The sequence below is a fragment of the Patagioenas fasciata genome, chromosome 35, assembly GCF_037038585.1.
Source record: "Patagioenas fasciata isolate bPatFas1 chromosome 35, bPatFas1.hap1, whole genome shotgun sequence".
Lineage (NCBI taxonomy): Eukaryota > Metazoa > Chordata > Aves > Columbiformes > Columbidae > Patagioenas > Patagioenas fasciata.
Genome location: NC_092554.1, coordinates 3,511,779 through 3,539,325, shown reverse-complemented (window position 1 = coordinate 3,539,325; position 27,547 = coordinate 3,511,779). Strand labels below are relative to the sequence as shown.

Sequence of the window (27,547 nt, the reverse complement as noted above, 5' to 3'; positions counted from 1 at the left end):
CCCCCCCCCCATTCAAACTGTGGCCCCTCCCCCCCATTCCACCCCTCCCCCACCTCCCCAAGGCTTTGGGGGGGTGTTGACTCCACCCCTCCCCCCACTGGGCGTGGCTTCACTCCGCCCCTCCCCCACCACGAAGCGGGGGGGGTCGATTCTCCTCCCCTCCCCCATTGGGGGGGGGGTCTCACTCTGCCCCTCCCCCACCACAAAAGGGGGTGGAGGGGGGGGGGGTGTTGATTCTGCCCCTCCCCCACCACAAAGGGGGGGCTGTTGACTCCACCCCTCCCCCACTGTGGGGGGGGGGGTCACACTTTTCCCCTCCCCCACTTCATGGGGGGCTGTGTTGACTCCTCCCCCACCACTGAAAGGGGGAGGGGGTTGACTCCACCCCTCCCCCACTGGGCGTGGTCTCGCTTCGCCCCTCCCCCACTTCAGGGGGGGGGGTGTTGACTCCTCCCCCCCCCCACTTCAAGGGGAGGGTGTTGACTCCTCCCCTCCCCCACTTCAAGGGGGGGGGGTTCACTCTCCTCCCCTCCCCCACTTCAAGGGGGGGTGTTGACTCTGCCCCTCCCCCCACTTCAAGGGGGAGGTGTTGACTCCTCCCCTCCCCCACTATGGGGGGTGTGGGTGACTCTGCCCCTTCCCACCCCCCCACAAGCAGCGGGGGGGTGTCCCCGTCGGGGTCAGGGGTCAAGGTCAGGGGTCAAGGTCAGAGGGCGGCCAGCGCCCCCCAGCTCCCTTTGCAGTCGATGGCGTCGGGGCCGCTGAAGCTCAGGGGCAGCGGCTCCAGGAAGCGGCGGCGGCAGTCGGGGGAGTCGAGCGCCAGCGCCGCCCCCAGCACCGGCACCGGCAGCACCGGCCGGAACCTGCGGCGAGAACCTCGTTAATGGGCCACGCTGATTAACGGGGGTCGTTAGCTCAGCGGGGGCACCTGGAGCCCATACGGGGGGAGTTGGGGGGATCTGGGGGGGATTTGGGGTCATTGCAGGGGGATTTGGGGGCTTTGGGGTCACTTGGGGTCACCAGCAGCACCCCTGGAACCCGCGGTGAGAACCTCGTTAATTGGGTGTTAATTAATGGGGGGGGCGTTAGGTCCGTGGGGGCACCTGGAGCCCATACGGGGGGGTTTGGGGTCATTTCAGGGGGTGATTTGGGGTCATTTCAGGGGGGTTTGGGGTCACTTGGGGTCACCGGCAGCACCGGTCGGAACCTGCAGTGAGAACCTCGTTAATTGGGCGACGATAATTAATGGGGGGGGCGTTAGGTCCGTGGGGGCACCTGGAGCCCATACGGGGGGAGTTGGGGGGGTTTGGGGTCATTTGGGGGGTTTGGGGTCACTTGGGGTCATTTGGGGTCACCGGCAGCACCGGCCGGAATCTGCAGCCAGAACCTTGTTAATTGGGGGTTAATTAATAGGGGGGGTCGTTAGGTCAGAGGGGGCACCTGGAGCCCATACGGGGGGAGTTGGGGGGGATCTGGGGGGGATTTGGGGTCATTTCAGGGGGATTTGGGGGCTTTGGGGTCACCGGCAGCACCCCCGGAACCTGCAGCGAGAAGCTCGTTAATGGGGTTATGTTAATTAACAGGGGTCATTAGGTCAGCGGGGGCACCTGGAGCCGAAGCGGGAGGATTTGGGGGGGATTTGGGGTCATTTAGGGGGATTTGGGGTCACTTGGGGGACTTGGGGTCACTTGGGGTCCCCAGCAGCCCCAGCTGGACCCTGTGGCAAGAAGCTCGTTAACGGGGTCACGTTAATTAATGGGGGTCATTAGGTGGGTGGGGGCACCTGGAGCCCATATGGGGGGATTTGTGGGGGGTTTGGGGTCATTAGGGGTCATTAGGGGTCCCCAGCAGCACCCCTGGAACCTGCGGCAAGAACCTCATTAATGGGGTTATGTTAATTAACGGGGGTCGTTAGGTCAGCGGCGGCACCTGGAGCCCATACAGGGGGAGTTGGGGTCATTTCAGGGGGATTTGGGGGTGATTTGGGGTCATTTGGGGGGTTTGGGGTCACTTGGGGTCACCAGCAGCACCGGCCGGAACCCGCGGTGAGAACCTCGTTAATTGGGGGTTAATTAATGGGGGGGGCGTTAGGTCAGCGGGGGCACCTGGAGCCCATATGGGGGGATTTGGGGTCATTTCAGGGGAATTTGGGGTCATTTGGGGGGAGATTTGGGGTCACTCGGGGTCCCCAGCAGCCCCCGTTGGACCCTGTGGCAAGAAGCTCGTTAATGGGGTCACGTTAATTAACGGGGGTCGTTAGGTCAGCGGGGGCACCTGGAGCTGATATGGGGGGAGTTGGGGTCATTTGGGGTCATTCTGGGGGGGATTTGGGGTCACTAAGGGCCCCCAGCCCAGCTGGAACCTGTGGCCAGAAGCTCGTTAATTGGGTCGTGTTAATTAAAGGGGGTCATTAGTTCACTGGAACTGGTGGGGGGGGGTTTAGAGTCATTTGGGGGGGATTTGGGGTCATTTTGGGGGATTTGGGGTCATAGAAAGGGGGGAAATGGAACCGGGGGTAAAGACCCCAAAGGGTGGAATAATGGGGGGGGATTAATTAATTGGGGAGGGGGAAATAAATTAATTAGGCGGGAATTAATTACCTGGGGGGGAACTGATAACGTGGGGGAGGGGCAGGACAATTCCGGGCCCATTTTGAGCTCATTTGGGGGGATTTTGGGACATTTTGAGGGACCATGGGGGGGAGGGGGAAACGGGGATTTCACCCCAAAATGGGGCAGAAATGGGGATTTCACCCCAAAATGGGGCAGAAATGGGGATTTCACCCCAAAATGGGGCAGAAATGGGGATTTCCCCCCAAAATGGGGCAGAAATGGGGATTTCACCCCAAAATGGGGCAGAAATGGGGATTTCACCCCAAAATGGGGCAGAAATGGGGATTTCACCCCAAAATGGGGCCAATCTCCCCCTCCCCCACTCACCTGTGGCTCCGCAGCCGCATCCAACTCCAGCTCCCCCAAAATCCCCCGTTCTCACCCCAAAATCCCCCATTTTCACCCCCAAAAACCCCATTTTCACCCCCCAAAAAACCCCTCATTTTTCCCAAAACCGCCATTTCTTCCCCCATTTCTTTTGCCCCCAGAACCCCCATTTTTTCCCCAAAACCCCACTTCCTAAACCCCCGTTTTTCACCCCAAAACCCATTGCAGGTTTTTACCATGGCCTCGAGTGCCATTTTTTACCCAAAACCCCCATTTTTCACCCCATTTCCCCTACATTTCAACCTTGGCCTTGAGCCCCATTCCCCACCCCCATTTTTGCCCAAAATCCCCATTTTTCACCCCATTTCCCATACAGTTCAACCACGGCCTCAAGCCTCATTTTCCCCCCCATTTTTGCCCAAAACCCCCATTTTTCACCCCAAATCCCTACATTTTGACTGTGGCCTTGAGCCCCATTCCCACCCCCCATTTTTGCCCCAAATCCCCATTTTTGGCCCCAAACTCCCACATTTCAACCTCACCTTTGAGCCCCATTCCCACCCCCCATTTTTGCCCAAAACCCCCATTTTTCACCCCATTTCCCATACATTTCAACCTCAGCTTTGAGCCCCATTCCCCCCCCATTTTTGCCCAAACCCCCCCCTTTTTGCCCCAAACCGTACGTTTTGAGCACGGCCTTGAGCCCCATTCCCCCTTGAGCCCCATTCCCCCCCATTTTTGCCCAAAACCCCCCCTTTTTGCCCCAAACCGTACGTTTTGAGCACGGCCTTGAGCCCCATTCCCCCCCATTTTTGCCCAAAACCCCCCCTTTTTGCCCCAAACCGTACGTTTTGAGCACGGCCTTGAGCCCCATTCCCCCCCATTTTTGCCCCAAACCCCCCCTTTTTGCCCCAAACCGTACGTTTTGAGCATGGCCTTGAGCCCCATTCCCCCTTGAGCCCCATCCCCCCCCCTTTTTGCCCCAAACCCCCCATTTTTGCCCAAAACCCCCCCTTTTTGCCCCAAACCGTACGTTTTGAGCATGGCCTTGAGCGCCGAGCGCCGCTCGCGGTCGCTGAATTTGTCCAGGAGGCTGCGGGCGGGGGGCGGGGCCGCCCGGTAGAGCCGGAAGAACCGGACCCAGTTGCCCAGGGCCCAGGCGGCGCGCAGGGCCAAGGCCAAGGTCACCGCGGGGTCCGCGCGCAGCGACGGCGTCAGGTACGCCAGCTCCGTCGTCAGGTCTGGAAATGGGGCAAACAGACAGGGATTTGGGGCTAGACAGGGAAACCGGGGGGTTTGGGGGCTTCCTGTGATCCCACATATGGGGTTTGGGGTCTGGGGTCACTAAAGGGCCAAGGTCAAGGTCACACGGGACAGGGTCAGGTACGCCAGCTCCGTCGTCAGGTCTGGAAATGGGGCAAACAGACATGAATTTGGGGTTAGACAGGGAAATCGGGGGGTTTGGGGGGTTCCTGTGACCCCACATGTGGGGTTTGGGGTGACCCCACATGTGGGGTTTGGTCACTAAAGGGCCAAGGTCAAGGTCACAGGGGACAGGGTCAGGTACGCCAGCTCCGTCGTCAGGTCTGGGATGGGGGGAATGGACACAAATTGGGGTCAGAGAGGGAAACCGGGGGGTTTGGGGGGTTCCTGTGACCCCACATGTGGGGTTTGGGGTCTGGGGTCACCAAAGGGTCAAGGTCAAGGTCACCCCAGCGTTCCGGGTGAACCTGCAGCAGCGGCCGCAATGTGACGTGAACTCCCCCAAAATCCCCCATTTCACCCCAGTTTTGGGGCTGTGTCCCCCCAAAACCCCCCAAAATTCAACACCAACCAACCCCCCCCAAAATATTGGGGGGCCCCCCCGGAGCCCACTCACCCCCCGAGTTCTGGGTGAACATGTAGTAGAGGATGCGGTAGGACGTGAACTCCCCAACGTGGCCGGGCAGGTTCTCGGCGTAGAGCGACTTGAGCTGGGCCTGGCACTGGTTGAACTCCTCGTGGTCACCCTGGGGGCGCCGGGGGGGTCAGGGGGGTGTTGGGGACCCCCCAGGGCTGGGGGGGGTCGGGGGGTTCGGGGGGGATCCCCCAAATTCACCTTTTCCAGGGCGATGCGAGCGTGGGTCTCGTAAACCTCGACTGTGAACTCGGTGCGGACGCCCTGGACCTGCGGGGAACAACCAGCCCATAATAAGCACGGGGACGCCCCAAATTCACCTGGGACGCCCCAAAATTCACCTGGGACGCCCCAAAATTCACCTCGGGGAGCAAAATGCACCAAAACGCGGCAAAACCAGCCCAAAAACGCCCCCCTGAAAGCACCAAAATGACCCCACATGGGCATCAAAGTCACTGCCAGGTCCTGGCAGGTGCATGTGAGCCCCCAAAAAACCCTGAAACTGCCCCAAAAATAACCCAAAAGCCATAAAAACTGCCCCAAAATAACCCTAAGACACCCCAAAACTGCCCAAAAATAATCCAACACCCCTAGAATGTCTAAAAAGCCCCAAAAGCCCCCAAATTCACCGCCAGGTCCTGGCAGGTGCGTGTGAGCTGCTGGAGCCCCAAAACCCCTAAAACCGCCCCAAAAATCCCCCCAAACAGCCCCAAAACTCCCCCAAAAATTACCCCAAGACGCCCCAAAACTCCTCAAAACTCCCCAAATCCCTCCAACACCCCAAAAAATCTCCAAGAAGCCCCAAAACCCCCCAAACTCACCGCCAGGTCCTGGCAGGTGTATGTGAGCTGCTAGAGCCCCAAAACCCCTAAAACCACCCCCAAAATCCCCCCAAAAATCACAAAAACTGCCCCAAAATTACCCTAAGACCCCCCAAAACTCCCCAAATCCCTCCAACACCCCAAAAAATCTCCAAAAAGCCCCAAACCCCCCAAACTCACCGCCAGGTCCTGGCAGGTGCGTGTGAGCTGCTGGAGCCCCAAAACCCCCTGAAACCGCCCCCAAACTCCCCGAATCTCCCCCAACCGGCCCCAGAAGTCCCGCAGGAGCCCGCCGCCAGCGCCCCGCCCCGCCCCGCGCCCCGCGCACCGTCAGGTCCTGCCGAATGGCCTTGAGCTGCTCGCAGGCCCAGGCGTAGTCCTGGCGCTCGGCCCAGCGCGCGCGCACCAGCGCCAGCGAGCGCCGCAGCACCTTTTGGGGCAAAAGCAGCCAGGTTTGGGCAAATCCCACCCAGCCGGGGGAAATAAGAGAAGTTTGGGTAACACTGGGGGGGTTGGGGGGGAAAACGGTGGGATTTGGGGAAAAAGGGGGGGATTTGGGGGGGTGAAGAGATTGGGGTAGAGCTGAGGGATTGGGGGGAACAGACGGATTTGGGGGGGGACACCCTGTGACCCCCCAGTGCCCCCCGTACTGGTCCCAGTGCCCCCCAGTGCCCCCCATACTGGTCCCAGTGCTCCCAGTAACCCCCAGTGACCCCCCCAGTGCCCCCCACACTGGTCCCAGTGCCCCCAGTGACCCCCCCAGTGCTCCCAGTGCCCCCCGTACTGGTTCCAATGCCCCCAGTGACCCCCCAGTGCCCCCCGTACTGGTCCCAGTGCTCCCAATCTGGTCCCAGTGACCCCCCCAGTGTCCCCCATACTGGTCCCAGTGCTCCCAATCTGGTCCCAGTGCCCCCCCCAGTGCCCCCCATACTGGTCCCAGTGCTCCCAATCTGGTCCCAGTGCTCCCAGTGCCCCCCCCAGTGCCCCCCATACTGGTCCCAGTGCTCCCAATCTGGTCCCAGTGTCCCCCCCAGTGCCCCCCATACTGGTCCCAGTGCTCCCAATCTGGTCCCAGTGCCCCCAGTGCCCCCCCCAGTGCCCCCCATATTGGTTCCAGTGCTCCCAGTCCCCCCAGTCCCCCCAATCTGGACAGACGGACACACCAGGACCAGGCTGACAGTGGTTGGGTTGGGGGCGCAGGTCCCTCCCAGTGCCCCCAGTTCCCCCATTTCCCCCAGTCCCCCCCATTTCCCAGTCCCCCCATTTCCCCCAGTCCCCCAATTCCCTTTCCCGTCCCCCCCATTTCCCCCATTCCCCCAGTCCCCCCCCATTTCCCATTCCCCATTTCCCCCAGTCCCCCAATTCCCTTCCCCATCCCCCAATTCCCTTCCCAGCCCCCCCCATTTCCCATTCTCCCCCATTTCCCCCATCCCCCAATTCCCTTCCCAGTCCCCCCCATTTCCCAGTCCCCCCATTTCCCTTCCCACTCCCCCCCATTTCCCTCAGTCCCCCCATTTCCCCCAGTCCCCCCATTTCCCCCAGTCCCCCCCATTTCCCTCAGTCCCCCCATTTCCCCCAGTCCCCCCCATTTCCCCCAGTCCCCCCCATTTCCCCCAGTCCCCCCATTCCCCCCCATTTCCCATTCCCCATTTCCCCCAGTCCCCCAATTCCCTTCCCCATCCCCCAATTCCCTTCCCAGTCCCCCCCATTTCCCAGTCCCCCCAATTCCCTTCCCAGTCCCCCCCATTTCCCCCAGTCCCCATTTCCCATTCCCCCCCATTTCCCCCAGTCCCCCCCATTTCCCATTCCCCCCATTTCCCCCATCCCCCCATTCCCTTCCCAGTCCCCCCCATTTCCCATTCCCCCCCATTTCCCATTCCCCCCCATTTTCCCCAGTCCCCCCCATTTCCTGAGTCCCTCCCATTTCCCATTTCCCATTCCCCCCCATTCCCCCCAGTCCCCCCCATTCCCCCCACTCCCCCCATCCCCCCACTCCCCCCCATTTCCCCCAGTCCCCCCATTCCCCCCCATTCCCCCCATTCCCCCCCATCCCCCCCATCCCCCCATCCCCCCCTCCCCCATCCCCCGGCCGGACTCACGGGGACGGGGCGCACGGCGCCGGGGTCGGGCGCCCCGGTGAGGCGCAGGTAGGGTTTGGTGAGCTCCTGGCACGTGCCCAGCACCTTCAGCTGCTCCCAGTCCAGCGGCTCGGGGGGCGCGGGGGGGGCGCCGGGGGGGTCCCCGGGGGGGTCGCGGGGGCCCTTGCGGGGCTGGAACCGCGCGGCCCGGCGCTGCTTCTTGAACTCCTTGTCCGGGTCCTCCAGCTCCATGGGGGGGCGCCGGCGGCTGCGCTTGGGGGGGGGCTGCTCCGGCCTGGGGGCACGGGGGTCAGGCATGGGGGGCATGGGGGGTTGGGGGGGATTGGGGGGCGGGGAAATATGGGGGTGGGGGGGAAACGGGGGGGGATTGGGGCGGTGAAATATGGGGGTGGGGGGGAAACGGGGGGGGTTGGGGGGAAATGGGGGGGGGTGAAACAAGGGGGGTTTGGGGGAGAATGGGGGGCAGTGAAACATGGGGGGTTTGGGGGGAAACAGGGGGGGTTTGGGGGGAAATGGGGGGGGATTGGGGGGAAACGTGGGGGGTTTGGAGGGGAAATGGGGGGGATGAAACATGGGGTTGGGGGGAAATGGGGGGGAACACAGGGGAAATGGGGGGAAACATGGGGGTGGGGGGGAACGGAGGGTTTGGGGGAGAAATGGGGGGGTGAAACATGGGGGAAATGGGGGGGGATGGGGGGGAAATGGGGGCATTGGGGGTGGTGAAACATGGGGGTGGGGGGGAAATGGAGGGAAATTGGGGTGAAACGGGGGGTTTGGGGGGGAAACGGGGGGGTGAAACATGGGGGGTTTGGGGGGAAAATCCCCCCCAGTCCCCACCAGTTCCCTCCCAGTCTCCCCCATTCCCCCCACTGTCCCCCCAGTCCCCCCAGTGTCCCCGCTCACCTCTTTCCCCGCTGTCCCCACGCGCCCCCGCTCCAGGGCCCCCCATTCCCCCCACTGTCCCCATTCCCCCATTGTTCCCAGTGTCCCCATTCCCCCCAGTGTCCCCATTCCCCCCCAGTGTCCCCCAGTGTCCCCATTCCCATTCCCCCCACTGTCCCCATTCCCCCATTGTCCCCAGTGTCCCCATTCCCCCCAGTGTCCCCATTCCCCCCTATGTCCCCCATTCCCCCCAGTGTCCCCATTCCCCCCAGTGTCCCCATTCCCCCCAGTGTCTCCATTCCCCCCTATGTCCCCCATTCCCCCCAGTGTCCCCATTCCCCCCTATGTCCCCCATTCCCCCCAGTGTCCCCATTCCCCCCTATGTCCCCCATTCCCCCCAGTGTCCCCATTCCCCCCAGTGTCCCCAGTCCCCCCAGTCCCCCGCTCACCTCTTTCCCCGCTGTCCCCGCGCGCGCCCCCGCTCCAGGGCCCCCCCATTCCCCCCAGTGTCCCCATTCCCCCCATTCCCCCATTCCCCCCAGTGTCCCCATTCCCCCCAGTCCCCGCTCACCTCTTTCCCCGCTGTCCCCGCGCGCGCCCCCGCTCCAGGGCGCCCCCTCTTCCTCGGGTTTTGTTGGGGCCGCGCCGGGCGCCCCCTGCAGGGCCCCCCCGGCCGTCGGGGGAGGCGGAGCTGGCGGAGTCGGAGCGCGAGGGGCTGGGGGCACCCCCGGGGGGGGCGGTCGGCTGAGTGTGGGGTGAACGGGGGGGTTTGGGGTCCCCCCACCCCAGGGGCTGGGGTCCCATTTCCGGGGTGAAGGGGGGGTTTGGGGTCCCCCCCACCCCAGGGGCTGGGGTCCCATTTCCGGGGTGAAGGGGGGGTTTGGGGTCCCCCCACCCCAGGGGCTGGGGTCCCATTTCCGGGGTGAAGGGGGGGTTTGGGGTCCCCCCACCCCAGGGGCTGGGGTCCCATCTCCGGGGTGAACGGGGGGGTTTGGGGTCCCCCCCACCCCAGGGGCTGGGGTCCCATTTCCGGGGTGAAGGGGGGGTTTGGGGTCCCCCCCACCCCAGGGGCTGGGGTCCCATTTCCGGGGTGAAGGGGGGGTTTGGGGTCCCCCCACCCCAGGGGCTGGGGTCCCATTTCCGGGGTGAACGGGGGGGTTTGGGGTCCCCCCACCCCAGGGGCTGGGGTCCCATTTCCGGGGTGAAGGGGGGGTTTGGGGTCCCCCCCACCCCAGGGGCTGGGGTCCCATTTCCGGGCTGAACGGGGGGGTTTGGGGTCCCCCCACCCCAGGGGCTGGGGTCCCATTTCCGGGGTGAACGGGGGGGTTCTGTGGTCCCCCCACCCCAGGGGCTGGGGTCCCATTTCCGGGTGAAGGGGGGGTTTGGGGTCCCCCCACCCCAGGGGCTGGGGTCCCATTTCCGGGGTGAACGGGGGGGTTTGGGGTCCCCCCACCCCAGGGGCTGGGGTCCCATTTCCGGGTGAAGGGGGGGTTTGGGGTCCCCCCCACCCCAGGGGCTGGGGTCCCATTTCCGGGGTGAACGGGGGGGTTTGGGGTCCCCCCACCCCAGGGGCTGGGGTCCCATTTCCGGGGTGAAGGGGGGGTTTGGGGTCCCCCCACCCCAGGGGCTGGGGTCCCATTTCCGGGTGAAGGGGGGGTTTGGGGTCTCACCTGCGGCGGGGGCCCCGGCCCGGGGAGCGGGGGGGGGGAGGGGGAGCGCGAGCCCCCCCCGCTGGACGAGGAGCTCGGCTCCTTGACGAACACGTTGCGGTTCCCAAAGCGCGTGGGGAACGGGGGGGGGCGGGCGGGGCCCCCCCCGCTGCGGGGGGGGGGGTGCGGGGGGGTCCCCGAGGGCCGGGCGGGGGGCACCGGCCCCTCCCCCCCCACCCCCCCCCAGCGCTTCTTTTTGGGGCTCTCGGCGTCGCGCGTCAACCTGGGGGGGGAGGGGGGTCAGGAACCCCGAATTGGGGCAGAATGGGGGGGGATTGGGGGAAATATTGGGGGGAATTGGGGGAAAATTGGGGTGGAAAATTGGGGGGAATGTGGGGGAAATTGGGGGGAAACACTGGGGAAAATGGGTGTGAATTTGGGGGAAATTGGGGGAAATATTGGGGGGAATTGGGGAAAATTGGGTTAAAGGGCAGGAAAATTGGAGCGAATGTGGGGGATATTGGGGGGAAAATTGGGGTGAATTGGGGGAAAATTGGGGTGAATTGGGGGAAAACATTGGTGGGAACTGGGGAAGAATTGGGGAAAAACTGGGGGGAATTTGGGGGAAATTGGGGGGAATTTGGGGGAAAACATTGGGGTGAACTGGGGGAAAACTGGGGGGAAGGGGTGGAAAATTGGGGTGAATTTGGGGGAAATTGGGGGGAAACATTGGAGGGAATTGGGGGAAAATTGGGGTGAATTGGGGGAAAACATTGGGGGGAATTGGGGGGAAATTGGGGTGAATTTGGGTGAAATTCGGGTGAATTTGGGGGAAATATTGGGGTGAATTGGGGGAAATTGGGGGTAGAGGGGTGGAAAATTGGGGGAAATTGGGGGAAATACTGGGGTGAATTTGGGGGGAATTGGGGGTAGAGGGGTGGAAAATTGGGGTGAATCTGGGGGAAATTGGGGCAAAATATTGGGGTGAATTAGGGGAAAATTGGGGTGAATTGGGCAGGAAATTTGGGGAATTTGAGGGGTCATTTTGGGGGAAATGTGGGGGAAATGCAGGGGAATCTTGGTCCCAAAAATGGGGACCCCCCACTTTTTTGGGGGGGTCATGGGATGATTTTGGGGGCTCCTGGGGGAATTCATGGGGACTTTGGGGGGGATTTTGGGGGCTGTTTAGGTGGATTTTGGTGGCATTTTGAGGGTTTTGGGGGCCGTTTTGAGGGATTTTGGGGTGTTTTTTGGGGTTTTCGGGGTCGCCGGGGCCGTTTTCGGGGTCCCCTCACCCCGGGAGGGGCTTCCAGCTCCATTCCATCTCATACGAGCTCTTTGGAGCCCTTTTGGGGTGGTGGTGACTGTGGGCGTTTCAGGGCCGTTCTGGGGCGTTCTGGGGCCGTTTCTGGGGTTTTTGGGGTGTTTTTTGGGGTTTTCAGAGTCATCAGGGCCATTTTCGGGGTCCCCTCACCCCGGGAGGGGCTCCCTGCTCCAGTCTGTCCATTATGAGATGTTTGGAGCCCTTTTGGGGTGGTGGTGACTTTGGGCGTTTCAGGGCCGTTTTGGGGCGTTTTGGGGCCGTTTTTGGGGTTTTCGGGGGTGTTTTGGGGGGTTTTTGGGGTGTTTTTTGGGGTTTTCGGGGTCGCTGAGGCCGTTTTCGGGGTCCCCTCACCCCGGGAGCGGCTCCCTGCTCCAGTCGATGCGGTAGGCGCTCCCGTCGCGCAGCCGCTCCTGCAGCAGCTCCTTGAGCAGCGTCTCGGTGCGGTCCTTGGCCTCCTCGGACTCGCAGGCGCTGAAGCAGCGCTGCACGTATTCCTTCATCTCGGGGGGCCAGTCCTGCGGGCTGGGGGGGCACAGCGTTGGGGGGGGGTCCTGAGACCGGGGGGACCCCCCCTGTGAAATCCCCGTCCCAAAAAACCCCCCGAACGGCCCAAAAATCCCCCCGATTGCCCCAAAAATGCCCCTTTCCTGCATCATTTCTGGCCCCTGGTTGGGGGATGGTTGGAACGTCCCATTTATCATGGGGGGGGGAACTGAGGGGTGGGGGGGGGACAATGGTGGGGGGGGTCCTGAGACCGTGGGGACCCCCCCTGTGAAATCCCCACCCCAAAAAACCCCCCAAACGCCCCAAAAATGCCCCTTTCCTGCACCACTTCTGGCTCCTGGTTGGGGGATGGTTGGAACGTCCCATTCATCATGGGGGGGGGGAACTGGGGGGTGGGTGGGGGGGGGACAATGGTGGGGGGGTCCTGAGATTGGGGGGATCCCCCCGTGACACCCACACCCCAAAAATCCCCCAATCACCCCAAAAATCCCCCCAATTGCCCCCAAATCCCCTTTTCCGCACCATTTCTGGCCCCCAGTTAATGCAGCTTTGGGGGGGGGGGGTGGTAGAGATTTGGGGACCCCCCCCATTATCCCCCAATATTCCCGCCCCTCCCCCACTTTTACCCCCCCTCAATTTTTGGCCCATTCCCCCAATTCCCTCCCATTTCTGCCCCCCCCCCAATTTTCCCCCCTCCCCCCATTTTTACCCCTCCCCCCATTTCTGCCCCTCCCCCCGTTTTCACCCCTCCCCCCATTTCCCATTTCTGCCCCCCCCCCCATTTCTCCCCCTCCCCCCATTTTTACCCCTCCCCCCATTTTTGCCCCTCCCCCCAAATTCCCCCATTTTTGGCCCCTCCCCCGAATTTCTGCCCCACCCCCCATTTTTGGCCCCTCCCCCCAATGGGTGGCCCCTCCCCCTTACCCGTGGGCGGGGGGTTTCTCGGGGGGGGGCCCCGTCCCCCCGAACCCCCCCCGGGGTTGGTTGCTCAGGACAAACGGACGTTTCGGGAGGTTGAACTTGAGGCCTCCGGCGCCGGGGGCGGCTGGGGGGGAAAATTGGGGTGAATTCGGGGAAATTGGGGCTGGGGGGGAAAATTGGGGTGAATTCCGGGGAAATTGGGGCTGGGGGGCAAAATTGGGGTGAATTCGGGTAAATTGGGGCGGGGGGGCAGCAAAATTGGGGTGAATTTGGGGAAATTGGGGCTGGGGGGGGCAAAATTGGGATGAATTTGGGGAAATTGGGGCTGGGGGGGGCAAAATTGGGGTGAATTCGGGTGAAATTGGGGTTGGGGGGGGGCAGCAAAATTGGGGTGAATTCTGGGGAAATTGGGGCTGGGGGGGGCAAAATTGGGGTGAATTCGGGTGAAATTGGGGCTGGGGGGGCAGCAAAATTGGGGTGAATTCGGGGGAAAATTGGGGCTGGGGGGGCAAAATTGGGGTGAATTCCAGGGAAATTGGGGCTGGGGGGGCAGCAAAATTGGGGTGAAATCCGAGGAAATTGGGGCTGGGGGGGGTAGCAAAATTGGGGTGAATTCGGGGGAAATTGGGGTTGGGGGGGGGCAGCAAAATTGGGGTGAATTCCGGGGCAATGGGGGCTGGGGGGGGCAGTATTTTGGGTGCTTTGGGGCACTCTGGGGGGGTCACTCACGCTTCATGCGGCTCCAAAGCTGCTTCTTGCCCTTGGGGGGGGGGCTGGGCCCGGGCCCCTCCCCGTAGTGCTGGGGGTACGAGGGCTGGGGGGGGGCGGCCGAACTGGGGGGGGTCCCCGCGCCCCCCCCCGCCCCCCCCGCCCCGGCCCCGCCCCCTGCGGCCCCTCCCCCGCTCAGCGGGTGGGGTGGGGGGGGCTGGGGGGGGTTAGGGGGGGGCAGTTGTGTTTGGGGGGTCCCATACGGGGGGGGCGGCTCCTCCAGACCAGGAACCGGCGGCTGCTGCGGGGGGGGGGGGGACACAGTGTTGGGGGGGGGACCCAGGCATCCGGGAACCCCCAAACCCCCAAAAAAGGACCCAGGAGTCCAGGAACCCCCAACCCCCCCAGAGGGGACCCAGGTGTCCGAGACCCCCCCAACCCCCCCAGAGGGGACCCAGGTGTCCGAGACCCCCCCAACCCCCCCAGAGGGGACCCAGGCATCCAGACCCCCCCCCCCAAAAAAGGACCCAGGCATCCGGGAACCCCCAAAAAAGGACCCAGGCATCCGGGAACCCCAACCCCCCCAGAGAGGACCAAGGTGTCCAGACCCCCTCCCATAAAAGGGCCCCAGGTGTCCAGGACCCCCCCCCAACATCCCCAGAGGGGACCCAGGCGTCCGGTGTGTCCCCCCCCCTCCCATAAAAGGGACCCAGGCATCCGGTTCCAGCTCCCCCCCAAAAAGGGACCCAGGCGTCCGGCCCCCGACCTGGCTGAGGCCGCTCTGCTGCCCGGGGGGGGCCGGGGGGGGCTGCTGGGGGGCTGTTCCATAGCCCCCCCCGGCTGGGGCCCCCCCCGCCCCATAGGCGGTTGTTCCGTACCCCGAATACACCCCCTGCAATGAGACCCCCCCATGTCAGAGACCCCCCCCTCAGATGGGGGGGGACAGAGCCCCAAAACCCCTCTGACACCCCTGAACCTCCAAAGCCCCCCTGTGAACCCCCAGACCCCCCCAAATTCCCCTGTGCCCCCCCAGCCCCCAAATCCCCTGCGTCCCCATCAGGGACACCAGGTCTACCCCATCCAAACTGGTGGGGACACCAGGTCTGTGCCCCCCCAAACCCCTCCTGGACCCCCCAAACACTCCCAGACCCCCTTTGGAGCCCCCCCACACCCCTCCGTGTCCCCCCAGACCCTCCTGCCCCCCCCAAATTCCCCTGTGCCCCCCCAGTCCCCCAAATCCCCTGCATCCCCATCAGGGACACCAGGTCTACCCCATCCAAACTGGTGGGGACACCAGATCCGTTCCCCCCCTCAAACCCCTCCTGGACCCCCCCACACACCCCCAGACCCCCTTTGGAGCCCCCCCACACACCCCTCCGTGCCCCCCCAGACCCTCCTGCCCCCCCAGACTCCCCCATGGTGCCCCCAGCCCCCCTCTCACCAGCGGGTAGTAGTACCCATAGGGGTAGTAGCTGTTGCTGTAGGGCTGGTACCACTGGTAGTACGGGGGGGTCTGTGGGGGGGGGTCGCCCTGCGGCTGCGAGTACTGGGAGGCGGGGGGGGAGAAAACAATTGGTCAGTGGGACCCCCCCTGAACCCCCAGACCCCCCCCAAGTGACTTTGGGAACCCACGCGCCCCCCGGACCCCCCCAAACCCTCCTGTACCCCCCAACAAAACACTTTGGGACCCCCCTGTGCCCAGCAGGAACCTCCCAAACCCCCCCCGCCCCCAAAATCCCCCCGCCCAGGACCCCCCAAACCCTGATCTCCCCCCAGGACCCCCCCCCAAAAACACTTTGGCTCCCCCCAAACCCCTTGAGAGCCCCCCAAAAACACTTTGGGACCTCCCTGTGCCCCCCCTGGACCTTTTGGTTCCCCCCCAGGACACTTTGGGACCCCCCAGGACCATTTGGAACCCCCCCTGGGCCCCCCAAGACCACTTGGGACCCCCCTAAAAACACTCTGGGACCCCCCTGGGCCCCCCAGAACCATTTGGGACCCCCCTGTGCCCCCCAGGACCCTTTGGGACCCCCCAGGACCCTTTGGGACCCCCCCAAAAACACTTTGGGACCCCCCTGTGCCCCCCCAGGACCCTTTGGGACCCCCCAGGACCATTTGGGACCCCCCTGTGCCCCCCAGGACCCTTTGGGACCCCCCAGGACCCTTTGGGACCCCCCCAAAAACACTTCGGGACCCCCCTGTGCCCCCCAGGACCCTTTGGGACTCCCCCAAAAACACTTTGGGACCCCCCCCTGTGCCCCCCAGGACCCTTTGGGACCCCCCTGTGCCCCCCAACCCCCGCCCCCCCCCTCACCTGCGCCCCCCCCGCGCCGCCGCCGCCCTTCCCCCCCCCGGCCGCCGCTTTGCTGATGGACGCGAGCGCCTGCCGGGCCTTCTCCCACTCGGGGTTCTCGTGGGCGGGGGGCGGCTCCTCCCGCCCCCCCAGCGCGAACTGGGGGGGGGCCCTGGGGGGGAGAAACGGAGCAAACCCCGGTCAGAGCGGCCCGAAGCGGGAGCGGCCCCCCCGCGGCCCCCGCGCTCACCACTCGGCCGCTCGCTGGTCCCCAAGGTTGGCGGCCATGGCGGGGGCTCCGCTTTGTGCCCCCCCCCCCAAATAACGGGGGTTCAAGCGATTCCCGCCCCCCCAAAACCAACGGGGTTCGAGCGGCCCCCCCGGAGCGATCGGCGGCGGCTCCGCGGGGACCAAGATGGCGGCGCCGCCTTCACCGTCCCCCCGCGTCCCCTGCTGACGTCACGCCCCATAGCCAATAGGGAAGGGGGAAGGAGGAAGAGGCGGGTTTACCCGCCAATGGGAGGGAGGAGCGCTGCGGGTGTTGACCAATAGAAGAGGGAGGAGAGGAAAGAGGCGGGGATAAAGGGTCTCCCCTCGGGGAAGGCGGGGCGTCGCGCACGGCGGCCAATGGGAGGGAGGAGCGCCGCGCGTGTTGACCAATAAAAGCGGGAGGAACGGAAAGGGGCGGGGCTAAAAGAGCCGCTGGGGGAGGCGGGGCGTTGCGCAGTGGCGGCCAATAGGAAGGCAGAGCTGAGCGGGGGGGGGGGGGGGGGGGGGGGAGGACGGCGGCCGGGGAGGGACAAACCGGTGTGAAAGCGCAACGGGGCCGCTACCAGGGGAGAAGCGGATTTTGGGGGACTTTGGGGTCCCTAATGTCCCCCTGTCCCCCTCCCCAGCGTTTTGAGGTCCCCATCTCCTCATCCCCAACGTGTGTCCCCCCCACCTGCATCCCTCCCGAACTCCTGGGTCCCTCCCCATTAACTCAATGAAGCAGCAGCACCCGGACACCTGGGTCCCCCTCAGTGCCCCCCCAAAACACCAAAGTAGGGAGGAGCTGCACCCCCATTTTGGGGGTAAATCCCCATATATTGGGGGGTTGTTTCCCCATTTTGGGGGGGTCAATCCCCAATATTTTGGGGAAAACCCCCCTATTTTTGTGGGTGGTCTTGACCCCCATTTTTTGCAGGAGTTGATCCCTATTAATGGGGGTAAAATCCCCCCGTTTTAGAGGTGAAGTTCCCCCTTTTTAGGGGTGAAACCCCAATAGTTTGGGGGTGAGACCCCAATATTTTGGAGGTGAAACCCCCCCTATTTTGGGCTGTCTCACCTTATTTGGGGGGTCACCCCCTCCCCCATTCCCCAATAACACACAAACCCCAAAGAACTGGAAAAATCGTTTATTTTTTTTTAATCTTTTTTAATTATCCCCCAGCTCCATCTCTGAGGGGAGGGGGGGGAGGAGGGGCGGGGGTGGAGTGGGGGGAGGGGCGAGACCCCCCAATAACAAAACACGACGTGGGGGGGGAGGGAGGGGGAAGGGGGGGAGAAGGGGGAGGGGCTACAACACCAGCACTGAGAAAGGGGGAGGTGGGGGGAGGGGGGAAAACCCCCCCCCAAAAACCGGCGGGAGGGGGAGGGGGGGTGGGGGAGGGGTGCGGGGGGAGGGGCGGGGGGGAGGGGCGCTACCAGAAGTCCCGCCGGTGATAGGCGTCCGGGTCGCAGTATTTGGTCACCACGACTCTGTTGGCGAATTTGCGGCCGGTCAGGCCCTGCATGGCCTTCTGGCAGTCGAACACCGACGTGAACTCCACGAAGATCTGCGCGTTAATTAAGAGAATCGGTTAATTAGGGGGTTGGGGGGGTGGGGGAGGGGCCGGGGGGCTGGGGGAGGGGGGTACAGGGGGTTATGGGGGACAGGAGGGGGAAGGGAGGGTCCCCATGGGCCCTTCTGGTCTCCATGTCCCTTGTATCTCCTGTCCCTCAACTCCCAATGACCCCACATGTCCCCAATGTCCCCAATGTCACTTGTATTGCCTTCCCACATCTGGGGACCTCAACACCATCCACGGGTTGGGGGATCTCAGTGGGTTTGATGACCCCATCTTGGTCTCTATGTCCCCTCTATGTCCCTCGTATCTCCTGTCCCTCAACTCCCAATGACCCCACATGTCCCCCAGTGTCCCCAAACGTCCCCGTCTCACCTTCTCGCACCCCGGGACCTCAACACCATCCATGTGTTGGGGGATCTCAGTGGGTTTGATGACCCCATCTTGGTCTCTATGTCCCTCGTACCTCCTGTCCCTCAAGTCCCAATGACCCCACATGTCCCCCAGTGTCCCCAACGTCCCCAGTGTCACTTCTCTCACCTTCCCGCACCCCGGGACCTCGACGCCGTCCACGGGCCGGGGGATCTCGATGGATTTGACGGCCCCGTACTTGCCGCACTCGTCCCTCACGTCCTCCACGATCTCCTCGTACTCCTCGTCGTCCAGCAGCTCCTCGGGCAGCACCATGTTGAGCAGGCACAGCACCTCGGTGGGGTGGCCCCCGACCGTCACCGCCGTCCCCACCAGCCCCGGCACCTGCAGCGTCACCGGCGTCTGGTTGATGGTGCTCTGGGGGGACACGGGGGGTCAGGACGCTTGGGGACATCCCCGGGGGCTCCTCCTCCAGCCCCCGCGTCCCCAAGTCTGTAGCATTGTCACCGGAGTTGTTGTCACCTGTGTGGCACCTCCCCCCTCGCAAGGAGCTGGGGACAAGGAGAAGGTGGCCTGGCCCCACCCCCGGAAAAGGACCCAGGCGTCCGGGTGTCCCCCAGGCCCAAAGAAAGGACCCAGGAGTTCTGGTGGCTCCATAAAGGTGACCCAGGAGTTCTGGTGACCCCACACCCCCATCAAAGGACCCAGGAGTTCTGGTGACCCCACACCCCCATCAAAGGACCCAGGAGTTCTGGTGACCCCACACCCCCATCAAAGGACCCAGGAGTTCTGGTGACCCCACACCCCCATCAAAGGACCCAGGAGTTCTGGTGACCCCACACCCCCATCAAAGGACCCAGGAGTTCTGGTGACCCCACACCCCCATCGAAGGACCCAGGAGTTCTGGTGACCCCACACCCCCATCGAAGGACCCAGGAGTTCTGGTGACCCCACACCCCCATCGAAGGACCCAGGAGTTCTGGTGACCCCACACCCCCATCGAAGGACCCAGGAGTTCTGGTGACCCCACACCCCCATCGAAGGACCCAGGAGTTCTGGTGACCCCACACCCCCATCGAAGGACCCAGGAGTTCTGGTGACCCCACACCCCCATCGAAGGACCCAGGAGTTCTGGTGACCCCACACCCCCATCGAAGGACCCAGGAGTTCTGGTGACCCCACACCCCCATCGAAGGACCCAGGAGTTCTGGTGACCCCACACCCCCATCAAAGGGACCCAGGAGTTCTGGTGACCCCACACCCCCATCAAAGGGACCCAGGAGTTCTGGTGTCCCCACACCCCCATCGAAGGACCCAGGAGTTCTGGTGACCCCACACCCCCATCAAAGGACCCAGGAGTTCTGGTGGCCCCACACCCCCATCAAAGGACCCAGGAGTTCTGGTGACCCCACACCCCCATCGAAGGACCCAGGAGTTCTGGTGACCCCACACCCCCATCAAAGGACCCAGGAGTTCTGGTGACCCCACACCCCCATCGAAGGACCCAGGAGTTCTGGTGACCCCACACCCCCATCGAAGGACCCAGGAGTTCTGGTGACCCCACACCCCCATCGAAGGACCCAGGAGTTCTGGTGACCCCACACCCCCATCAAAGGACCCAGGAGTTCTGGTGACCCCACACCTCCATAAAGGGGACCCAGGAGTTCTGGTGACCCCACACCCCCATCAAAGGACCCAGGAGTTCTGGTGACCCCACACCTCCATCAAAGGACCCAGGAGTTCTGGTGTCCCCACACCCCCATAAAAGGGACCCAGGAGTTCTGGTGGCCCCACACCCCCAATAAAGGGACCCAGGAGTTCTGGTGACCCCCAGATCCAAAGAAAGGACCCAGGAGTTCTGGTGATGCCATAAAGGGACCCAGGAGTTCTGGTGACCCCATAAAGGGACCCAGGAGTTCTGGTGACCCCCAGATCCAAAGAAAGGACCCAGGAGTTCTGGTGGTGTCATAAAGGGACCCAGGAGTTCTGGTGTCTCCCACACACCCCTGTCCCCAGTGTCCCATTGTCCCCATGTTCCCCCCAATGTGCCACGGTCCCCCATAATGTCCCCATATCCCCCTCATCGCCCCAACGCCCCATTGTCCCCACGTCCCCCCAATGTCCCCACGTCCCCCATTGTCCCCACGTCCCCCCAATGTCCCCACGTCCCCTCAATGTCCCCACGTCCCCTCACCAGTGTCGCATTCTTGGCCCCCACGCTCGCCCGTTGCACCAGCAGCTTCTTGTCCCCCAGTTGCATCCCGTTGAGCCCCGCGATGGCCTGGGGGGGACAGGGACACGGGGGTGACAATGGGGTGACATTGGGGTGACACCGGGGGGCCCCGACTCCGACCTGGGTGGGGGGTGCCCCGTTCTCAGGGCATTTCGGGGCAATTTGTGAGCATTTTGGGGCACAAAATGCCCCAAATGAGTCTGGGGGGGGTCACAGGAGGTTTTGGGGACCCACACCCCCAATTTGGGGGGGTCCTCAACCCCCTTTTTGGGTCCCCAAGCCCATTTTTGGGGGCAGCACCAGCGTATTCCTGGTGGGTTTTAGGCCCGTTTTGGGCCCATTTTGGAGGATTTGGGGCACAAAACGCCCCGCGAGGGATGAAATTTTGGGGGGGACCCTGAGGAGGTTTCGGGGACCCCCACACCAAGTTTGGGGGGTCCCAAACCCCATTTTGAGGTCCTGAACCCCCTTTTTGAGGGGGGAACAGCAGCACTTCCCTGCTGGACTTCAGGTCCATTTTAGGCCCATTTTGGTGCATTTTGCGAAGATTTGGGGCACAAAACACCCCAGAGAGGGCTGGATTTTTGGGGGGGACCCTGGAGAGGTTTTAGGGACCCCCACCCCAATTTTGGGGGGGTCCCCAACCCCGTTTTGATGTCCCAAGCCCCATTTTTTGGGGCAGACAACCTCATTTCCCTGGTGCATTTCGTGCCACTTTGGGCTCATTTTGGCCCCGTTTCAGTGCATTTTGGGGGCGATTTCGGGCACAAGATGCCCCCGGGGGGGGCTGGTTTTTTGGGGGGACCCCGGGGGGGTCTGGGGACCCCCCGGGTGGGTTTTGGGGTACCTGGTCGGTGACGTTGATGTCCACGTACTCGCAGAACGCGTAGCCCTTGGACAGCCCGGTCGCGCTGTCCTTCACCAGGTTAAAGGCTTTGAGGGGCCCGAAGGACGTCAGCAGCTCCTTCACCTGGGGGGGGACAACATTTGGGGGGGGTCCTGAGCACGTGGGGACCCCCCTAGAACTGGGGAATCCCCCCTGGGATCAGGGAACCCCCCACAAAACTGGGGACCCCCCAAAAAAACAAGGACCCCCCACTGAAACACCCGGTTCCTGCCCATTGATGTTTGGGGGGAAATGGGGGTCCTGTGCCCCTCCTGCAAAAAAATGGGGGGGGGGAGGTCACAGGGATGTGGGGACCCCCCCGGAACTGGGGAATCCCCACTGGGATCAAGGACCCCCCCCACAAAACTGGGGACCCCCCAAAAACCGGGACCCCCCCACCCCAAAGTGCATTGGAAATCAATGGGGGATCCAGCCCTGGGGGAGAAATTTGGGTCACTGTGACCCCCCCATAAAGTTTAGGGGGCCATGGGGGGGGGGGGTCACAGGGATGTGGGGACCCCCCCAGAACTGGGGAACTCCTCCCAGGATTGGGGACCCCCCAAAAACCAGGACCCCCCACCTCAAAGCGCATTGGAAGTCAATGGGGGATTCAGCCCTGGGGGGGGTTGGAAATTGGGGTTCCCTGGGGGTCCCTGTGCCCCCCTCGGCCCTGAGACCCCCCCCCAGACTTTGGGGGGGCCCCGGGGGTCATTTTTGGGGGGTTCCCCCCTTTTTACCTGGTCATCGTTCAGATAATTGGGGAGCCCCCCGATGAAGAGCTTGTGAGCCGAGTCGGGCACCACCGTGGACACCACACCTGGGGGGGAACGGGGTCAACTGGGAGGAACTGGGAGGAACTGGGGGGGGTGACACCCCCAAAATTTGGGGAAGACCCCACCCCACCCCCCAAAACAAAGAACGAATAAAAAAAGACCAAACAACCCCAAACAAAGGAGCTGTGGGGGGAGGGAGATCATGGTGACAAGGGGTGTCCCCCTCCCTGCATTTTTGGGGTCCCCCCATCATTTTGGGGACCCCCAATAATTTTAGGGGCCCCCCTTCTAAACCCTCTTTGTGGGGGGGTCACAGCACCCCAAAATCTTCACTTTAGACCCATTTTTGCCCCGCAAAAGGACCCAATGAGCAACCCAGGGGTGCAGGAGTTGGTGGTGACTTGTGTCCCCCTCCCCATATTTTTGGGGTCCCCCCAACATTTTGGGGTCCCCCCTTCCCAATCCCAATTGGGGGGGTCACAGCACCCCAAAAATCTTGACTTTAGACCCATTTTTACCCCCTAAAAAGGATCCAACGAGCAGCCCAGGGGATGCAGGAGTTGGTAGTGATGCGTGACCCCTTCCCCACATTTTTGGGGTCCTCCCATAATTTTAGGGACCCCCCCATAAATTTGGGGACCCCCCCACCTGGCACATAGACCGAGGGGTTCTCGGACATCCCGGGGAGGGGTTGATAATCGTGGGGGCGCCGAATTTTGAGCGACTGCCCCTGGAAGATGATCCCGTCGAACGCCATCGCCTGCGTCGTCTCGTCCACCGAGCGGAACTGGGGGGGACACACACAAATTAGGGACCCCCCCAATATCGGGGGACCCCCCCAGACCCAAAATGGGGGTTTTTTACCTCTAAAAAGGCGAAGTTTTTGTCCTGGTTGATCTGGACGGCGAGGACGGGGTTCCCGGGGGCCTGGGTCAGCCCCCCCAGGCGCATTTGGGCGTTGAAGAAATCCATCATCGCCTCCTGAAAATGGGGGGAAAACGGGGAAAATTGGGGGGAACACACAAAATAAGGGGGGGGCAGAAAGTTGGGGGTTGGGTGAACCCCTCAGGGGGGATTTGGGGTTTTTTGGGGGGGGTTTTGGGGGGATTTGGGGAGTTTTTTGGGGGGGAAATGTGGCAAATTCCAGCCCTGCGGGCTCAGCTCAGGGGGTTTCCCAGCCCCTAAATCCCCCATTTAAGCCCCAAATCTCCCCCCCTTTGGTGTCCCCAACCCCAGTGTCCCCTCAATGTCACCTCAGTGTCACCTTGGGGATGTTCCCCATACAGAGCCCCCCCACCAAATCTCCCTTATATCGCCCCAAATTGCCCCAAAATCCCTGTTTTTTCCCCCCAAATCTTGCCCCGCCAGCGCCCCCTATGGTCCCCCAGGGTGTCCCCTCGATGTCCCCAACCCCGTGTCCCCTCGTGTCCCCCCGTTGTCACCTCGGTGATGCCGAAGGGGATGTTCCCCACGTAGAGCCGTCGCGCCTGTCGCGTCATCTGGGACCCCACGACGGGGACGGGGGTGGGGGTGACGGCGAGGCCGTCGGGGGTCATGGTGGGGAGCAGCGCGGTGGCCGGGATCTGTCCCGCCGCTGCGAAACGGGGGGGACACGTCATGGGGGGGCCCGGGAGGGTTTGGGGGAAATTTGGGGGGGTTTGGGGAAAGTTTGGGGGGGTTTGGATGCTCTGAAGGGGAGAAATTGGGGGCTCAGGGTGAGCTCAGCTCTGGGTGGGAGGCACTAGGACCTGGGGGAGCTCTGGTTGGGGGGTATTAGGACCTGAACGAGCTTTACAGGGTTTGGGGGGACCCAAGAGAGATCTGGGGGGCTCTGGGGGTGGGTCAGAGCTGACGGGGGTCAGGGAGGGTTGGGGGGGATCTGGGGGGGGGTTGGGGGGAAATTTGGGGGGTTTTAGGGGCTCTGAAGGGGAGAAATTGGGGGCTCAGGGTGAGCTCAGCTCTGGGTAGGGGGCACTAGGACCTGGTGAGCTCTGCAGGGTTTGGGGGGGCCCAAGAGAGATTTGGGGGGCTCTGGGAGGGGGTCAGAACTGAGAGGGGTCAGGGAGGGTTGGGGGGGGGGGTTGGGGGAAATTTGGGGGGGTTTGGGGGCTCTGAAGGGGAGAAATTGGGGGCTCAAGGTGAGCTCAGCTCTGGGTGGGGGGCACTAGGACCTGGGCGAGCTCTGCAGGGTTTGGGGGGGCCCAAGAGAGATTTGAGGGGCTTGGGGGGACTGTTAGACTGGAAGGGGGCTCAGGGGGGTCCCACAGGAGTTTGGGAGAAATTTGAGGAGTTTTGGGTAAAGTTTGGGGCAAATTTATGGGGGTTTAGCGGACCTGAGAGGGGGAAATGTTGAGCCCCACAGTCGCGAAGAGGAGGGCACTAGGACCTGGGGGAGCCCCAGGGGGTTTGGGGGTTCAGGGTGGGTTTGGGGGGGTTCTGGGGGGTCCCACATACCCTGCATGGCCTTGTACTGCATGGGGGTGATGTGTTCGAAGCCGGGGGGGGGCACATCCCAGTACTTGCGGATCTTCTTCTTCTTCTCATGGCGGGGGGAGCGGCTGGGGGGGGCGGCAAAAAATGGGGATGAGGAGGGTGGGGAGCACCCCTGACCCCCCACAAGACACCCCCAAACCCCCCTGACCCCCCCAGAACCCCCTGACCCGCCCCAGACACCCCCACACCCACCCAGACCCCCCCAAACTCACCTCAGGGGCCCCGAAAGGCTCAAGGGTGACCTGGGGGGAGGAATTAAAAATTAAGTTAATAAAGCATCTGTGACACCCCACCCCCCCAATTTAATTAATGTGACCCCTCAGTCAATTATAGTGAGCCGCCCTTTAATTAAGCTGACCCCCCTATTTAATACCCCCCCAATTAACCAGAACCCCACCCAATTCATCCAGGTCATACACCCCAATATAATTAGATGCCCCCCTCTTCAATTACAGTAACACCCCCCCATTTAAAGTGACCCCCATCAATTAATTGAGCCCCCCACTGAATTAACCTAAAATCCCATTAATTAAAAAAAGCCCTGCATTCAACTAAATTAACGCCACAAATTAACAAAGCCCCCCCCAAGTTAACTGGGGGGCCCCCCCAAATTGATCAATGCCAACACCAATTAACCAGCCCCCGTCCCCCCATATTAACCAGGACCGCACAATTAATCAAGGTGCTCCCCCCAATTAATTAAGGCTAAGGGGGAGGTCTGGGGGGGTCACAAGAGGCTGTTCTGGTGGGTTTGGGGGGGATTTAGGGTTCGGAGGAATTTGGGGGGGTCCTGGAGGGGAGTCGTGGTGGCTTGGGGGGGTCATGGTGGGGTATTTTTGGGGTTTGGGGGGGGCCACTTGCAGCAGCGCTGCCCCCAGGACAGGCTGCACTGAGCGGGGGAAGGGGGAGTCAGTTTGGGGGGACTTCCTGGGGATTTGGGGTTTGGGGGGGATCAGGGGGGGTGTCAAGAGAATTTGGGGGTGTCCTGGGGGGAGTCCTTGGGGTTTGGGGGGTCATGGGGGGGTATTTTTGGGGTTTGGGGGTGATCACTTGCAGCAGCGCTGCTCCCAGGACAGGCTGCACTGGGGTGGGGGGGGTCGGTTTTGGGGTTCAGGGGGGTCATTTTTGGGGTGCGGGGTCACCTGCGGCGGCGCCGCTCCCGGGACAGGCTGCGCTGGGGGGGTGGTCAGTTTTGGGGTTCGGGGGGGGCAGTTTTGGGGTGCGGGGTCACCTGCGGCAGCGCCGCTCCCGGGACAGGCTGTGCTGGGGGGTGGTCAGTTTTGGGGTTCGGGGGGGTCATTTTTGGGGTGCGGGGGTCACCTGCGGCGGCGCCGCTCCCGGGACAGGCTGTGCTGGGGGGGTGGTCAGTTTTGGGGTTCGGGGGGGTCAGTTTTGGGGTGCGGGGTCACCTGCGGCGGCGCCGCTCCCGGGACAGGCTGCGCTGGGGGAGTGGTCAGTTTTGGGGTTCAGGGGGGGTCATTTTTGGGGTGCGGGGTCACCTGCGGCGGCGCCGCTCCCGGGACAGGCTGCGCTGGGGGGGTGGTCAGTTTTGGGGTTCGGGGGGGTCATTTTTGGGGTGCGGGGTCACCTGCGGCGGCGCCGCTCCCGGGACAGGCTGCGCTGGGGTGGGGGGGGGGTCGGTTTTGGGGTTCAGGGGGGGTCATTTTTGGGGTGCGGGGTCACCTGCGGCGGCGCCGCTCCCGGGACAGGCTGCGCTGGTCGCGGTTGCGCCGGTCGCGGCTGCGGCTCCGGCGTTTGCGGTCGCGGCTGCGGGAGCGGCTGTGGCTGCGCTTGCGGTGCCGGTTCTCCTTGTCCCGCTCTGGGGTGGGGGGGCATAAAATGGGGGGGTACACAAACATTAGAAAGGGGGGAAGGACCCCATAGACCCCACAGCACCAACAAAACCCCCCGATCCCGCTCAAAATGCATCAAAATCCCCCCAAAATCCACCCTGGGGATCCCTTGGTTCTACTTGTCCTGTTTGAAGGGGGGGGGGCACAAAAAGGGGGGGGCAGGATTCTTAAACCAGCCCCACCCCCACTCCGGGGATGCACCCCCAAAATCCCTCAAAATGCCCCAAAAACCCGCCCTGGGGAGCTGAACCCACAGACATGGACCCCCCCGGTTGTTCTTGTTCTACTGGGGGGGGGACCAAAAAATGGGGTGGGGGGTTAAAGTGGGGGGGCGGGACCCCAGAGACCCCCCCCGGGGGATGCACCCCCAAAAAACCACCCCAAATTGCTCAAAATGCCCCAAGTTCCCCAAAATCCGCCCTGGGGGGGCTGCACCCCACACGTGGAACGGGACCAACGCTGGCGGGGGGTGCAGGAAATTGGGGGGTTGGGGACCCCGGTGGGGGGGCACAGGGACCCCCCAAAGTGGGGCCGGGGTCGGGGGGGCAACCCCATGTGGGGGACACCCCTAAAAGTGGGCGGGGACACCCCAAAAATGGGCGGGAACACCCGGGCTGGGGGGCCTCGGGCCCCGTGTGAGGCCGCTGAGGTGATGGGGGGGGCGCCGCCCCCGCCCCGGTACCTTGTTTGTTCTCGTTGAGCTGCCGCTCGAACTCATCAAAATCCGACATGGCGGACGCGGCCCCGGGTTCCGCTTCTTCCTCCCGGTTCCTCTTCTCGTCCCCCCGGCCCCGGTTCAGGCCCCGGTTCCCGGCTCCGCGTTTAGGCCGCGGCGGCACCGTCCGCCCCCCCCGCGCTCGGCAACGCTCGGCCACTTCCGGCCCCGCGCTTCGGCAGCTTCCGGCCGCCGCTCGGGACTCTTCGGGACGCGCTCGGCTCTTTCCGGCCGCCACTCGGGCGTTTCCGGCTGCTCTCGTTCGTTTCCGCCGCCGCTCGGCTCCTTCCACCGCCGTTCGGTTCTTTCCGCCGCCGCTCGGCTCTTTCCGGTCACGCTCGGTCGCTTCCGGAGCCGCT

At 63.4% G+C, this 27,547-nt stretch overlaps 2 protein-coding genes across 2 annotated transcripts; both read right to left on the bottom strand.

Moving 5' to 3' along the window:
- Positions 1-505: 505 nt before the first annotated feature.
- Positions 506-16,501, bottom strand: LENG8 (leukocyte receptor cluster member 8). The gene is made up of 15 exons (XM_071801068.1): positions 16,288-16,501; positions 16,059-16,209; positions 15,186-15,290; positions 14,511-14,636; positions 13,766-14,045; positions 13,040-13,160; positions 11,963-12,133; positions 10,309-10,570; positions 9,210-9,382; positions 7,757-8,030; positions 5,986-6,087; positions 5,038-5,106; positions 4,819-4,948; positions 3,973-4,180; positions 506-863 (listed from the first exon to the last, which is right to left on the bottom strand). The coding sequence occupies exons 1-15, from the start codon at positions 16,323-16,325 to the stop codon at positions 707-709; spliced, it is 2,367 nt and encodes a 788-aa protein (XP_071657169.1). The 5' UTR covers positions 16,326-16,501; the 3' UTR covers positions 506-706.
- Positions 16,502-17,419: 918 nt separating this feature from the next.
- U2AF2 (U2 small nuclear RNA auxiliary factor 2) lies at positions 17,420-27,498 on the bottom strand. The gene is made up of 12 exons (XM_065859681.2): positions 27,156-27,498; positions 26,304-26,439; positions 24,833-24,862; positions 24,582-24,685; positions 23,570-23,721; positions 22,992-23,108; positions 22,776-22,914; positions 22,092-22,171; positions 21,316-21,438; positions 20,430-20,516; positions 18,404-18,652; positions 17,420-17,854 (listed from the first exon to the last, which is right to left on the bottom strand). Exons 1-12 carry the CDS (start codon positions 27,202-27,204, stop codon positions 17,720-17,722), a joined length of 1,401 nt encoding a protein of 466 aa, XP_065715753.2. The 5' UTR covers positions 27,205-27,498; the 3' UTR covers positions 17,420-17,719.
- Between the last annotated feature and the right edge of the window lie 49 nt (positions 27,499-27,547).